We start from the raw sequence: 13880 nt of genomic DNA on the forward strand, positions 1-13880 counted from the left end.
TCTTCACTAACGAGTCACGGTTTTGTCTCACCAGGGGTGATGGTCGTATTCGCGTCTATCGTTGAAGGAATGAGCGTTACACCGAGGCCTGTACTCTGGAGCGGGATCGATTTGGGGGTGGAGGGTCCGTCATGATCTGGGGCGGGGTGTCACAGCATCATCGGACTAAGCTTGTTGTCATTGCAGGCAATCTCAACACTGTGCGTTACAGGGAAGACATCCTCCTCCCTGATGTGGTACCCTTCCTGCAGGCTCATCCTGACATGACCCTCCAGCATGACAATGCCACCAGCCATACTGCTCGTTCTGTGCGTGATTTCCTGCAAGACAGGAATGTCAGTGTTCTACCATGGCCAGCGAAGAGCCCGGATCTCAATCCCATTGAGCACGTCTGGGATCTGTTGGATCGGAGGGTGAGGGCTAGGGCCATTCCCCCCAGAAATGTCTGGGAACTTGCAGGTGCCTTGGTGGAAGAGTGGGGTAACATCTCACAGCAATAACTGGTAAATCTGGTGCAGTCCATGAGGAGGAGATGCACTGCAGTACTTAATGCAACTGGTGGCCACACCAGATATTGACTGTTACTTTTTATTTTGACCCCACCTTTGTTCAGGGACACATTATTCCATTTCTGTTAGTCACATGTCTGTGGAACTTGTTCAGTTTATGTCTCAGTTGTTGAATCTTGTTATGTTCATATAAATATTTACACATGTTAAATTTGCTGAAAATAAAAGCAGTTGATAGTGAGAGGACGTTTCTTTTTTTTAATGAGATTATAATTATTTGAAAGGCCCCTTAGCCGAGCAGTGAATTTCAAACACATATTCAACAAAAAAGACCAGGGAGGTTTTCCAGTGCCTCGCAAAGAAGCACACCTATTGGTAGATGGGTAAAGATTTAAAAAGCAGACATTGAATATCCCTTTAAACATGGTGAAGTTATTATTTACACTTTGGATGGTGTATCAATACACCCAGCCACTACAAAGATACAGATTGTCTTTCCTAACTCAGTTGCTGGAGAGGAAGGAAACCGCTCAGGGATGTTACCATGAGGCTAATGGTGACTTTAAAACAGTTACGGAGTTTAATGGCTGTGATAGGAGAAAACTGAGGATGGATCAACAACATTGTAGTTATTCCACAATACTAACCTAATCGACAGAGTGAAAAGAAGGAAGCCTGTACAGAATAAAAATATTCCAAAACATGCATCCTGTTTGCAATAAAGTACTAAAGTAAAATAGCAAAAAATGTGGCAAAGAAATGTACTTTATGTCCTAAATACAAAGCATTATGTTTGGGGAAATCCAACACAACACATCACTGAGTACCACTTTTCATATTTTTGAAGAATGTTGAAAGAATAATGTGCAAATATTGTACAATCCAGGTGTGCAAAGCTCTTAGAGACTTAACCAGAAAGATGCACAGCTATAGTCACTGCCAAAGGTGATTCTGACATGTATTGACTCAGGGGGTTGAATACTTATGTAATCAAGATATAATTAGTGTTATATTACATACAAATGTTCAAATATTTCTTCCAATTTGACATTAGTGTTTTGTGTGAATCATTGACAAAATGTTTTATTTAGAAAAAAATGTATCCTACTTTGTAACAACAAAATGTGGAAAAAGTCAAGGGGTGTGAATACTTTCTGAAGGCACTGTATGTGGCATTTAATAAAGCCTATCAGGGAAATCGTAGAAAACAGACAGCCTAGTACTATACCAATAATGCCTAGTGTCTCTAACGGGCATTGCCATGCATGGCTCTGTTATTGTGGACATTTACTCAAGCCTTAAACACATTCCCATTGATAAGTCCGACCCTGGATAAATGGCTGGTACATATACAACATGATCAACAGTATGTGGACACCTGCTCATTGAATATCTCATTCCAAAATCATGGGCATTAATATGGAGTTGGTCCCCCCTTGGCTGCTGTAACAGCCTCCGCTCTTCTGGGAAGGCATTCCACTAGATGTTGGAACATTGCTGCAGGGACTTACTTCCATTCAGCCACAAGAGCATTAGTGAGGTCAGGGCTCTGTGCAAGCCAGTCAAGTTCTTCCACACCGATCTCGACAAACCCTTTCTGTATGGATCTCACTTTGTGCATTGGCACATTGTCATGCTGAAACAGGAAAGGGCCTTCCCCAAATTGTTGCCACAAAGTTGGAAGCACAGAATCATCTGAATGTCATTGTATGCTGTAGTGTTAAGATGGGAGGGCCTAGCCCAAACCATGACAAACAGCCCTAGTCCATTATTCATCATCCACCAAACTTTACAGTTGGCACTATGCATTGGGCAGGTAGCGTTCTCCTGGCATCCGCCAAACCCAGATTCGTCCGTCGGACTGCCAGATGGTGAAGCGTGATTCATCACTCCAGAGAACGCGTTGCCACGGCTCCAGAGTCCAATGGCGGTGAGCTGTACATCACTCTAGCTGACGCTTGGCATGAAATGGAAACCCATTTCATGAAGCTCCCGGCGAACAGTTATTGTGCTGACATTACTTCCAGAGGCAGTTTAGAACTCGGTAGTGAGTGTTGCACACGAGGACAGAAGATCTTTTTACACGCTATGTGCTTCAGCACTTGGTGGTCCCGTTCTGTGAGCTTGTGTGGCCTACCACTTCACCTCTGAGCCGTTGTTGCTCCTAGATGTCTCCACTTCACAATAACAGCACTTACAGTTGACTGGAACAGCTCAAGCAGGGCAGAAATTTGAATGGTGGCATCCTGTGACGGTGCAACATTGAAAGTCACTGAGCTCTTCAGTAAGGTCATTCCACTGCCAATGTCTGTTTATGGAGATTGCTTGGCTGTGTGCTGGATTGTATAAACCTGTCAGCAACGGGTGTGGGCGAAATAGCCGAATCCACTAATAATCCACATACTTTTGTATATATAGTGTACAGTATATCAAAAGACAAGAGGATTGTTTGTGTGTGATAATATGAGGACTGGTGCTGACATTTCTGATTGAGATACAAGGTGGCGAGGGCAGTGACTTCAGTTTCACAGCCTAAAGAGGAGAGAATTCCTAAGATCCTGTGAAGGAGTTGTTGACTCAGTGGCAACATGTTGCAGTGAATCAGGACTGAATGCAGAATGTTCCCTGGAGAGAGACATTGGTATAAGACACTAACTAACAGAAAAAGTGTCACATTTGCTTTCATGTAGTGTCAAAACACATTCAAAGTAGCAATATAATTCTTATACCCAGTTGCCATGGATAAGGAAAAGCACAGCAAAGACATTATTGCTATATATTCTAACTAATTCCCACATTAAAAGTTACTGTAGGAGAGCCAGGTGTGCTGTGGTGAAGGAAGGCGCAGGCTGGCTGTTTGAAAAGCTTTCGGTTGCTTCTCACAGACTACAGTGGTGTTTTAAACAAAAGGACAGCTGTACTGTACAATGAATGATCCTGGAGTTGATGCAAACCCTGATTCAAGGAGCAATCCTGCAAACAAATGTAACCATGTACAGGTCATTCTCTCCCTGTTTGTACGCTGTCCATTGAGAAGGAAGCTGTTTGGCTCATAGGGACGAATCTGTAGAGAATACTATGTGATCAAACTAACAAGCATAGCAGCCAGAAAATGAATCTCTAAATGAACCTATGGATTTGTGAGAATACACTGGCAACCTTTCCCAGCAACAGGATCTAAAAAAGACCCAGCTCTTCAATCACAGTGACCTACATGGCAGAGCCTTACTCAGAGTCATGGGAATAACCCCTCTCTGATGACCCTTTGCTCTTTTGGTTTACCCTCTCTAGCATGGCATAGACAGAGAAGCAGACCCACAGATCTCAACCGTAGCGCGACAATTCTATAAATCAATAAGCATTTAGATGTGTTTCTGTGCTGGTAGTTTTTCCCATCATCTCAGTTCCACCCACTCATTTAAAGCCACAAACAGTATTGTGACATATAGTGATCAGGTTTACCTTTAACCTTGGCCCCGATGGCGTCTTTGCTCAGCGATATCTTTCCAATGATGTCATCATGGCTAGGGCAAAAAAAGGGAGAACATATGTCACAAATAACAAAAACGTATAATTGAAAATAATGGTCTTCACATGAGGTATTTCTCAAAAAAGGACTTAAACATCCTATAAAGTGACCTCATAATACAGTAAGAGTATATGCATAGACTGAGGAGGTTGTGATCAGGAGACTGAAATACTATTTAATTTCTCAATCTGTGGTACCATCTGTATGGTGATGTTTGTTTATTGAAAGCGTTCAGGTTTTTCCAAAACACACATCCATGATTCTTCACCCAGTCAGTCTGGATACAAAACTCTAAAATCACAGCCTCTGGTAAACAAGCCAACACAATCATGAACATCTCTTCAATTACAAAACTATGATAACTCCACAGGTTATAACTAATCTGTTGACACAGAAACACTACAATAATTCTCTCTGACAGATGTTAAAGACAATCTTACCCAATGGTGTCCTCATCCATGACATAGAAGGAGAGCGAGTGGAACCCCGTTGGGAGGTGCAGTGTGTATTCTTCTCCCCAGAAAGGGTTGAGGTTCTTCCACACCGTGGCTGTCCTGCAAGGTAACAGTGCAAATAATAGTGACCGTAACCACAGCAAGTACTACATGACCCTTATTTCTTATTCATAACCATAATCCCTTTCATTGTGAATGTCAGTAACAATGAAAGACAACAATTTACAATGAAGGCTGTGTGGGGAATATTGTGATGTGTTGAAAGTTGTGAAACAGTGACAGAATAACAATGCAATAACTTCAAAAGGCAGTGTGTGGAATAACAAAACACAAGTCTATATGCAATAATTTTTAAATCAGCCTTTCCATTATGAAACATTAACTACTGCAAATGCTCTAACCATAAACTGGAGATTGCAAACCTGCTGTCTAGACATGAAATTGAGGAATGACTTCAACATCATGTCCTCTATGCCAATGGGTAGCAGGAAGGTCTCTTTTCATCAGTAATGTGCATCCCTTTATTATAATGAAACTCTGTTTTTCCAGACACCATTACCCCACAGCAGGGTCAAAGCACCAAGGCGTCCAGAAAGCACACAGTCAACGAGTCAGTGAGCTGATAATGAGACAGCCATAGACTGATGCAGATCTCTGCAGTCAGTCAACCCTCCAACTCCTCTCATTGTGGGAGAGAAAACAACTAAATGAAAAGACAAAACAAATGCATTTTATCAACCGCTGAAACATCAGTTTTTCAGAAAAGAGGTGTTGGGAGTGTCGGGAGTCTTGATTAGCCGGGAGTTTTGATTAACTCGTTAGTCATTCCACATGAGGACAATGCGACAGGTAATGAACCAGCAGAGGGGAGTACATAGTTCCCAAAAGACAACAAATGAAACATATGTTAAATTTATATACAGAGTACACTTGTGTGGACACACACACAGCCAAACCCCGGGCAATGCGCTGCATGAACACATGTCCCCCTACCATCAGCCTTCCATGCCCCTGCCTGGAGCCGGGAATGGGAACGGGAGCTCCCTGCAATAATTTATGCCCCCTCTCCATGGTTACCTACTGGTGTCTTAAAGGCCAGCCCTGGATCAGGTTCAATTGCACTTGGGGGGCTCAACCTAAGAACACCACAGTCCTTATCAGTGATCACACACCTAGCCTACTATACCACACTCCTGCCATGCTAGCCTGTATAAAACATAGCGGGGTACCCAAAGTCCAGCAACCGACTCCTTCATTATACATCCTATTCCTATCCTGTTCTGAATTCAACGTGTGTGAGAGCAATCAGAGGTTTGGCACAGGGTAAAGACAACATGATAGGATACAACACTGTTTCCTATCAACTGATAAATATGTTTTGCCATTGCATTAACAGTAGTGCCCTATCAGTTTTAACGTTCTTGGCAGCAGCATGCCACTTGCTGTCACATACAATTCTGAAGTAAACATTTAGCCCATTTATCAATCACATTTATAAAACAGTCAAATTAAGCAGCAAACAAAACAAGAATGCATATGACTGATATGATGGACTCACCTGGCCACAACTTCATTGTCAACTTTTACAATGCAGTATGGGTCACTGGTCCCAGAGCTTGACAGATAAAAAAAAAGATATGTTAAAAGATGGAAAAAGGTAGCAGAGGAAACCTACAGATATGCTCTTCCCTTATCAGTTGCGAAATACATTATTGATATAAATATCTTAAACACCTGTCAAGTCTAGGCTACTTGTAGTCACATTTTACCACTAATATCTCAATAAGTGCTGTAAAACAAAGCTATTCTTAACTTCAAAACAAGTGTACATCCTAGTATAAGAGTACTTCACACAACGAGAAACCTATAAATAAGCAAATAGGAGTAATTGCTGCCTGTTGCATAAGTACAATTAAGACATACTTACACGTCTTTGACTGGAAGGCTCCTGCCCTCTACAATACGGAAATATAGGGATGTGTTTTTGGCCATTTTTGACTAACAAGAATGGTTTTGCCAATTATTTTAATCTGCACATCCGTGATCCTTTCAACGGTGCTCCCTATGGTGCTCGCCTCCTCCGCAACTGGGTCCTCTTCATTTCTGGCACCTTTTGCGCATGACGGCGTATCGTGCCTATGTTATGATCAATGATCTATCGTTTTCAAGGCTTATTGGATACAGAATTAACAGCAACGTTGCAAATTCATAAGAGTAAGGTCACTATAAGCAAACAATGTTATAAAATGTTTGGGTGGAAACAACCCAAGGAAAAACAAAATATGTAAAGTATAGTGCCAATTACTAATTACTGCCATTTACTTTCCTAATTTGGGTAATTTCAAGAAAATAATCATCCCATGCGTTCTTTTTTCATTTCCAGATAAAATTAGCATTTGCAGCCTATATCATACTACTATTTTACATTTTTTGTTGTTGCTGTGGCTACTTTTAAAAACATAACATCTTTAGGCGTCATTGCCTTCTCATCAACCTCCACACGACTTGCCGAAATGACACATGACACGATCAACCGCAGCTAGAAACTGTAGAATCTTCCCTCGATTGACAGTGTACAGCCCGCGCCATCTGGCGGACGAATTTAGCTACTGCTAGTTCACGCGACCCCCACACTCGCTTTTGTCTCTGTAAAATAATAGTTTAATATTTCCATTTAACTTATCTTTACTAATATGATAAATACCATGAATGATGACAAAACTGCAGTAAAATAAAAGTAATAAATAAAGTCAAAAATATGAATTACAAGCAGGTATCTTATAGACAACAAACCCTTCCATGGGTAGTGCTAATAGGAATCCTTGGCCCTACCCTAAACCATAACCCTAACCGCTACCCCTACCCTAACATTAACCATTTTAAATGCCAACTTCAATGGGGTGATGTCAGAGTTGAGACCTCCCAAGCACAAGAGGATGGTGGCACCTTCATTGGGGAGGACAGGCTTGTTTGTGGTAATAGCTGGAGCAGAATTAGTGGGAGGGTACCAAATACATTAAAACATAGTTTCCATGTGTTTGATGCCATTCCATTTGCTTTGTTCCAGCCATTATTATGAGCCGTCCTCCCCTCAGCAGTCTTCTGTGGTTCCAAGGATTTGGTTTAGACTTTTCTGTCCTTCCACAGGCAGAGCATCCGAGCATCAGTCGCTAGCCTCCAACTACAGCACGAATACACACTACTTTGTGTATACTGCATTTTGATGAACTTCTAAAGATAACTGTAGCTAGGTACCTATGTGGTTCCTCAAAGCTTTTACAGTAAAGGGTTTGCTAAATGCTAATAACCTATGCTATGGCTGAGAGTAAAGCTAGCTAGCTAGCAAGCATGTTTGATTGCTAGTACGGAGCTAGCTGAGAAAACTAAACTCCCCATACATCAGAACTACAAACTTATCAAAGATTTGCCCAGGTAACCATCCCAACCCAGCATCATTGGAGAATCTCAATTGCATTTCCTTGATTTCTCGCTTCCTCTCTCCTCGTCGCCTCCACATTTTAAAACCCATTGGATGAGAAGGTCAGATGGCCCTTCCCATAGACCTTTTGTTTTGAGAAGGTGAGGAGAGAGGGCACGAGGAATCAAGAAAATGCAATTGAGATTCTCCCTATGTCTTTTTTTTTTTTTTTTTTTGGGGGGGGGGTATGGTTCTCCCTATGTCTTATGTGCATGCATGGTTCCTAAATATTTACAGTTGTTAGATGTCAGAAGCATGTCAGAATTTTTTTATTGGACAAGTTTAGGTAGAACCACGCCATTTCGGTCTTTTTGGTTCCTAGTGAATGGGGAGTTACAGAAATGGGACTTGACCTCTGTTTCCAGGTCCAGGAAGTAATCTCTGTTAATGGTTTTACCCCCATGTCCAGCTCCTTCCAGCAGCGCCTGTCCTACACCACACTGAGTGACCTGGCTCTGAGACTCATAGATGGAATAGTGTATGATGTAGTATAGGGATTCCTGGATATCCAGCACCTGAATCTGTACAACCAGAGACAAAGGCTGCACTGTAAGCATCAAGGTCTCTCTCTCTTTAGGTTTCACATGGTCTCTCTATTATCAAAAAACACTTGAGTGTATGTTAGTGTGGCATTATACAAGGGATCTGAGGGATTTCACCATTACAATGTCTCAATATTATCTTCCTCATGCCCAGTACTCAAGCATGATTCGATTCTTAAGCATAAAGAAGCCCTACAGGTTTGCAAGCCACACAACCTTGTAGTTATGAAAACAAATAGACAAGGAGAAACAGAAGTATGGAATTGACAAAGCATCATACCATTATTAAAATTCAGTTTGTGCATTGACTGCAAACACATGTTATTGATGTGCTGTTAAATGATCACAAACATCCTTCCTTCTATATCACAGCCACAGAACTGATTTCTATTGTTCATGTCTGAGGACATAATTGTCTCAATCAGGCTCTGGAGATTCAAATGAGAGAGGAACAGATGATGGATGACAAGATTTTGGTGGAGATGTACCAAAAGGTTATAAACCAGCAGAACACCAGGGTTCTAAATAACCACCAATCAATCCCCAGTTGAATCAACACTTTGTAAATGTACATTCTAGTGTATATGGCAGATACATGAACACAATGGTGCAATGTCCTTGTGTGCCTCTGTAACAGATACCCAGCAAAGACAAGAAGACTGGTCTCTGCATCAATGTAACAGATGTGATCGTACTTCGTAACTGTCATGTGCTGTGTTTTTAAAGAAAGGACTGTCCAGCCAGTGATCCCAGGTGATTGTTGTTTATTCTGACAATAGACACAAGACAATGACTTATCAATGACCCAAGCCCAGCTCAGCTAATCCCTAACATTGTGACGCAGTGTGGTCATAATGCTTCAGCAAATGTACATTACACCAGAGGTGTCGGTAGACACAATATAAGTAACATCACGTATGTCCCTCTAACTGTTCTGAGTGCCTCTGTTGATCCTACAGCTACTGTATGCAGTTATAATTTGCCTACGAACCCGATTTATACTGTTAGCACTGAGCCAGTATGCCCTAGGAGGAAGTCCACTGTGTGCAGCTCACCCTGCACTAGCATGAAAAACATGAGCACATCTACCGCTGCTAAGCTTCAGAGTAAAGCAATAAAAACAAGTAAGCATCCCAGAAGAAAAGTGCTCAAAATAGCCCATGTTAACATATGTAGCTTAAGCTCAATAAATTGCTAGTAACAGATGACATTCATATTCTGACTATCTCTGAAACTTACTTAGATAATACCTTTGACGATACAGTGGTAGTGTAACGGATGTGAAATGGCTAGCTAGTTAGCGGGTACGCGCTAATAGCGTTTCAATCAGTTACGTCACTTGCTCTGAAACCTGAAGTAGTGTTGCCCCTTGCTCTGCAAGGGCCGCGGCTTTTGTGGAGCGATGGGTAACGACGCTTCGTGGGTGACTGATGTTGATGTGTGCAGAGGGTCCCTGGTTCGCGCCCGAGGTCGGGGCGAGGGGACGGTTTAAAGTTATACTGTTACAGTAGCAATACAAGGTTATAACATTTACAGAAAATATAGAAATGCCAAGGGTGGAGGTGTTGCTGTATATATTCAGAACCACATTCCGGTAAAGATTAGAGAGGATCTCATGTTAAATACTGTTGAAGTAATATGGCTGCAGGTTCATCTGCATCACCTAAAGCCCATTCTGGTGGGAAGCTGACACAGACCATCAAGTGCTAACAGTCAGTATCTGGATGACATGTGTGCAATGCCTGATCATGTATGTGATGTCAATAAAGAGCTTAACTTACTGGGTGATTTAAATATTGACTGGCTTTCAACAGGCTGCCAACTCAAGAGAAAGCTTTAAACTGTAACTAGTGCCTACATCCTGGTTCAGGTTATCAATCAACCTACCAGGGTAGTTACAAACAGTACAGGAATTAAATAATCAACATGTATTGATCATATCCTTACAAATGCTGCAGAGATTTGTTTGAAAGCAGTAACCAAATCCATCGGATGTAGTGATCACAATATAGTAGCCATATCTAGGAAAACCAAAGTTCCAAAGGCTGGGCCTAATATTGTATATAAGAGGTGTTATGCTGGTGAATGAGGACCCAAAAGCGACTTAACAGAAACAGAGTCTTTATTCCAGTCTTAAACAAAAACGATACTCCTGGATATATCTTAGGTAACACGCAGCATCTGAAGAAGGCAAAAACACGACAGGGCGGAACAAGGACACAGAACAGCAAACATCAAACAAGGATCCGACAAGGACAGAAGCGGAAAACAGAGGGAGAAATAGGGACTCTAATCAGAGGGCAAAATAGGGGACAGGTGTGAAAGAGTAAATGAGGTAGTTAGGAGAATGAGGAACAGCTGGGAGCAGGAACAGAACGATAGAGAGAGAGAGCGAGAGAGCGAGAGAGGGAGGGGGAGAGAGAGGGATAGAAAGAGGGAAAGAACCAAATAAGACCAGCAGAGGGAAACGAATAGAAGGGAAGCACAGGGACAAGACATGATAATCAATGACAAAACATGACAGTACCCCCCCACACACCGAGCGCCTCCTGGCGCACTCGAGGTGGAACCCTGGCGGCAACGGAGGAAATCATCAATCAACGAACGGTCCAGCACGTCCCGAGATGGAACCCAACTCCTCTCCTCAGGACCGTAACCCTCCCAATCCACTAAGTACTGGTGACCACGTCCCCGAGAACGCATGTCCATGATCTTCCGTACCCTGTAAATAGGTGCGCCCTCGACAAGGACGGGGGGGGGGGGGGGGGGGGGGAAGACGAACGGGGGCGCGAAGAAAAGGCTTGACACAGGAGACATGGAAGACAGGGTGGACGCGACGAAGATGTCGCGGAAGAAGCAGTCGCACAGCGACAGGATTGACGACCTGAGAGACACGGAACGGACCAATGAACCGCGGAGTCAACTTGCGAGAAGCTGTCGTAAGGGGAAGGTTACGAGTGGAAAGCCACACTCTCTGACCGCGACAATACCTAGGACTCTTAATCCTACGTTTATTGGCGGCTCTCACAGTCTGCGCCCTGTAACGGCAAAGTGCAGACCTGACCCTCCTCCAGGTGCGCTCACAACGTTGGACAAAAACCTGAGCGGAGGGAACGCTGGACTCGGCGAGCTGGGACGAGAACAGAGGAGGCTGGTACCCAAGACTACTCTGAAACGGAGATAGCCCGGTAGCAGACGAAGGAAGCGAGTTGTGAGCGTATTCTGCCCAGGGGAGCTGTTCTGCCCAAGACGCAGGGTTACGAAAAGAAAGGCTGCGTAATATGCGACCAATCGTCTGATTGGCCCTTTCTGCTTGACCGTTAGACTGGGGATGAAACCCGGAAGAGAGACTGACGGAAGCACCAGTCAAACGACAGAACTCCCTCCAAAACTGTGACGTGAATTGCGGACCTCTGTCTGAAACGGCGTCTAACGGGAGGCCATGAATTCTAAACACATTCTCAATGATGATTTGTGCCGTCTCCTTAGCGGAAGGAAGCTTAGCGAGGGGAATGAAATGTGCCGCCTTAGAGAACCTATCGACAACCGTAAGAATCACAGTCTTCCCCGCAGACGAAGGCAGACCGGTAATAAAGTCTAAGGCGATGTGAGACCATGGTCGAGAAGGAATGGGAAGCGGTCTGAGACGACCGGCAGGAGGAGAGTTACCTGACTTAGTCTGCGCGCAGTCCGAACAAGCAGCCACGAAACGGCGCGTGTCACGCTCCTGAGTAGGCCACCAAAACCGCTGGCGAATAGAAGCAAGCGTACCCCGAACGCCGGGGTGGCCAGCTAACTTGGCAGAGTGAGCCCACTGAAGAACAGCCAGACGAGTAGAGACAGGAACGAACAGAAGGTTACTAGGACAAGCGCGCGGCGACGCAGTGTGAGTGAGCGCTTGCTTTACCTGTCTCTCAATTCCCCAGACAGTCAACCCGACAACACGCCCCTCAGGGAGAATCCCCTCGGGGTCGGTAGAAGCCACAGAAGAACCAAAGAGACGGGATAAGGCATCAGGCTTGGTGTTCTTATTTCCCGGGCGATAAGAAATCACGAACTCGAAACGAGCGAAAAACAACGCCCAACGAGCTTGACGTGCATTAAGTCGTTTGGCAGAACGGATGTACTCAAGGTTCTTATGGTCAGTCCAAACGACAAAAGGGACGGTCGCCCCCTCCAACCACTGTCGCCATTCGCCTAGGGCTAAGCGGATGGCGAGCAGTTCGCGGTTACCCACATCATAGTTGCGTTCCGATGGCGACAGGCGATGAGAAAAATAAGCCCAAGGATGGACCTTGTCGTCAGAGTGGAAGCGCTGGGACAGAATGGCTCCCACTCCCACCTCTGAGGCGTCAACCTCGACAATAAATTGTTTAGTGACGTCAGGAGTAACAAGGATAGGAGCGGATGTAAAACGCTTCTTGAGGAGATCAAAAGCTCCCTGGGCGGAACCGGACCACTTAAAGCACGTCTTGACAGAAGTCAGAGCTGTGAGAGGAGCAGCCACTTGACCGAAATTACGAATGAAACGCCGATAGAAATTAGCGAAACCGAGAAAGCGCTGCAACTCGACATGTGACTTAGGAACGGGCCAATCGCTGACAGCCTGGACCTTAGCGGGATCCATCTGAATGCCTTCAGCGGAAATAACAGAACCGAGAAATGTGACAGAGGAGACATGAAAGGCGCACTTCTCAGCCTTCACGTAGAGACAATTCTCTAAAAGGCGCTGGAGTACACGTCGAACGTGCTGAACATGAATCTCGAGTGACGGTGAAAAAAATCAGGATATCGTCAAGGTAAACGAAAACAAAGATGTTCAGCATGTCTCTCAGTACATCATTAACTAATGCCTGAAAGACAGCTGGAGCATTAGCGAGACCGAACGGCAGAACCCGGTATTCAAAATGCCCTAACGGAGTGTTAAACGCCGTTTTCCACTCATCCCCCTCTCTGATGCGCACGAGATGGTAAGCGTTACGAAGGTCCAACTTAGTAAAGAACCTGGCTCCCTGCAGAATCTCGAAGGCTGACGACATAAGGGGAAGCGGATAACGATTCTTAACCGTTATGTCATTCAGCCCTCGATAATCCACGCAGGGACGCAGAGTACCGTCCTTCTTAACAAAAAAAAACCCCGCTCCGGCGGGAGAGGAAGAAGGCACCACGGTACCGGCGTCGAGAGAAACAGACAGATAATCCTCGAGAGCCTTACGTTCGGGAGCCGACAGAGAGTATAGTCTACCCCGAGGAGGAGTGGTTCCCGGAAGGAGATCAATACAACAATCATACGACCGGTGAGGAGGAAGGGAGTTGGCTCTGGACCGACTGAAGACCGTGCGCAGATCATGATATTCCTCCGGCACT

General features: G+C 44.3%; 1 protein-coding gene and 1 pseudogene across 1 annotated transcript in view; one reads left to right on the forward strand and one right to left on the reverse strand.

Annotated features, from left to right (window-relative positions):
• LOC129853342 (rasGAP-activating-like protein 1) overlaps positions 1-6994 on the reverse strand; it is a 37442-nt gene extending 30448 nt beyond the window's left edge. Inside the window, exons 1-4 of the mRNA XM_055919283.1 lie at positions 6421-6994; positions 6052-6108; positions 4479-4592; positions 3972-4033 (exon numbers count right to left, since the gene is read on the reverse strand). Coding sequence (XP_055775258.1) covers positions 3972-4033; positions 4479-4592; positions 6052-6108; positions 6421-6485 — 298 coding nt within the window. The 5' untranslated portion in view covers positions 6486-6994. The remainder of the gene's footprint in view (positions 1-3971; positions 4034-4478; positions 4593-6051; positions 6109-6420) is intronic.
• Positions 6995-7396: 402 nt separating this feature from the next.
• Positions 7397-9237, forward strand: LOC129852829 (protein DGCR6-like; annotated as a pseudogene).
• Positions 9238-13880: the final 4643 nt, after the last annotated feature.

The sequence above is a fragment of the Salvelinus fontinalis genome, chromosome 4 (genome assembly GCF_029448725.1).
Source record: "Salvelinus fontinalis isolate EN_2023a chromosome 4, ASM2944872v1, whole genome shotgun sequence".
Lineage (NCBI taxonomy): Eukaryota > Metazoa > Chordata > Actinopteri > Salmoniformes > Salmonidae > Salvelinus > Salvelinus fontinalis.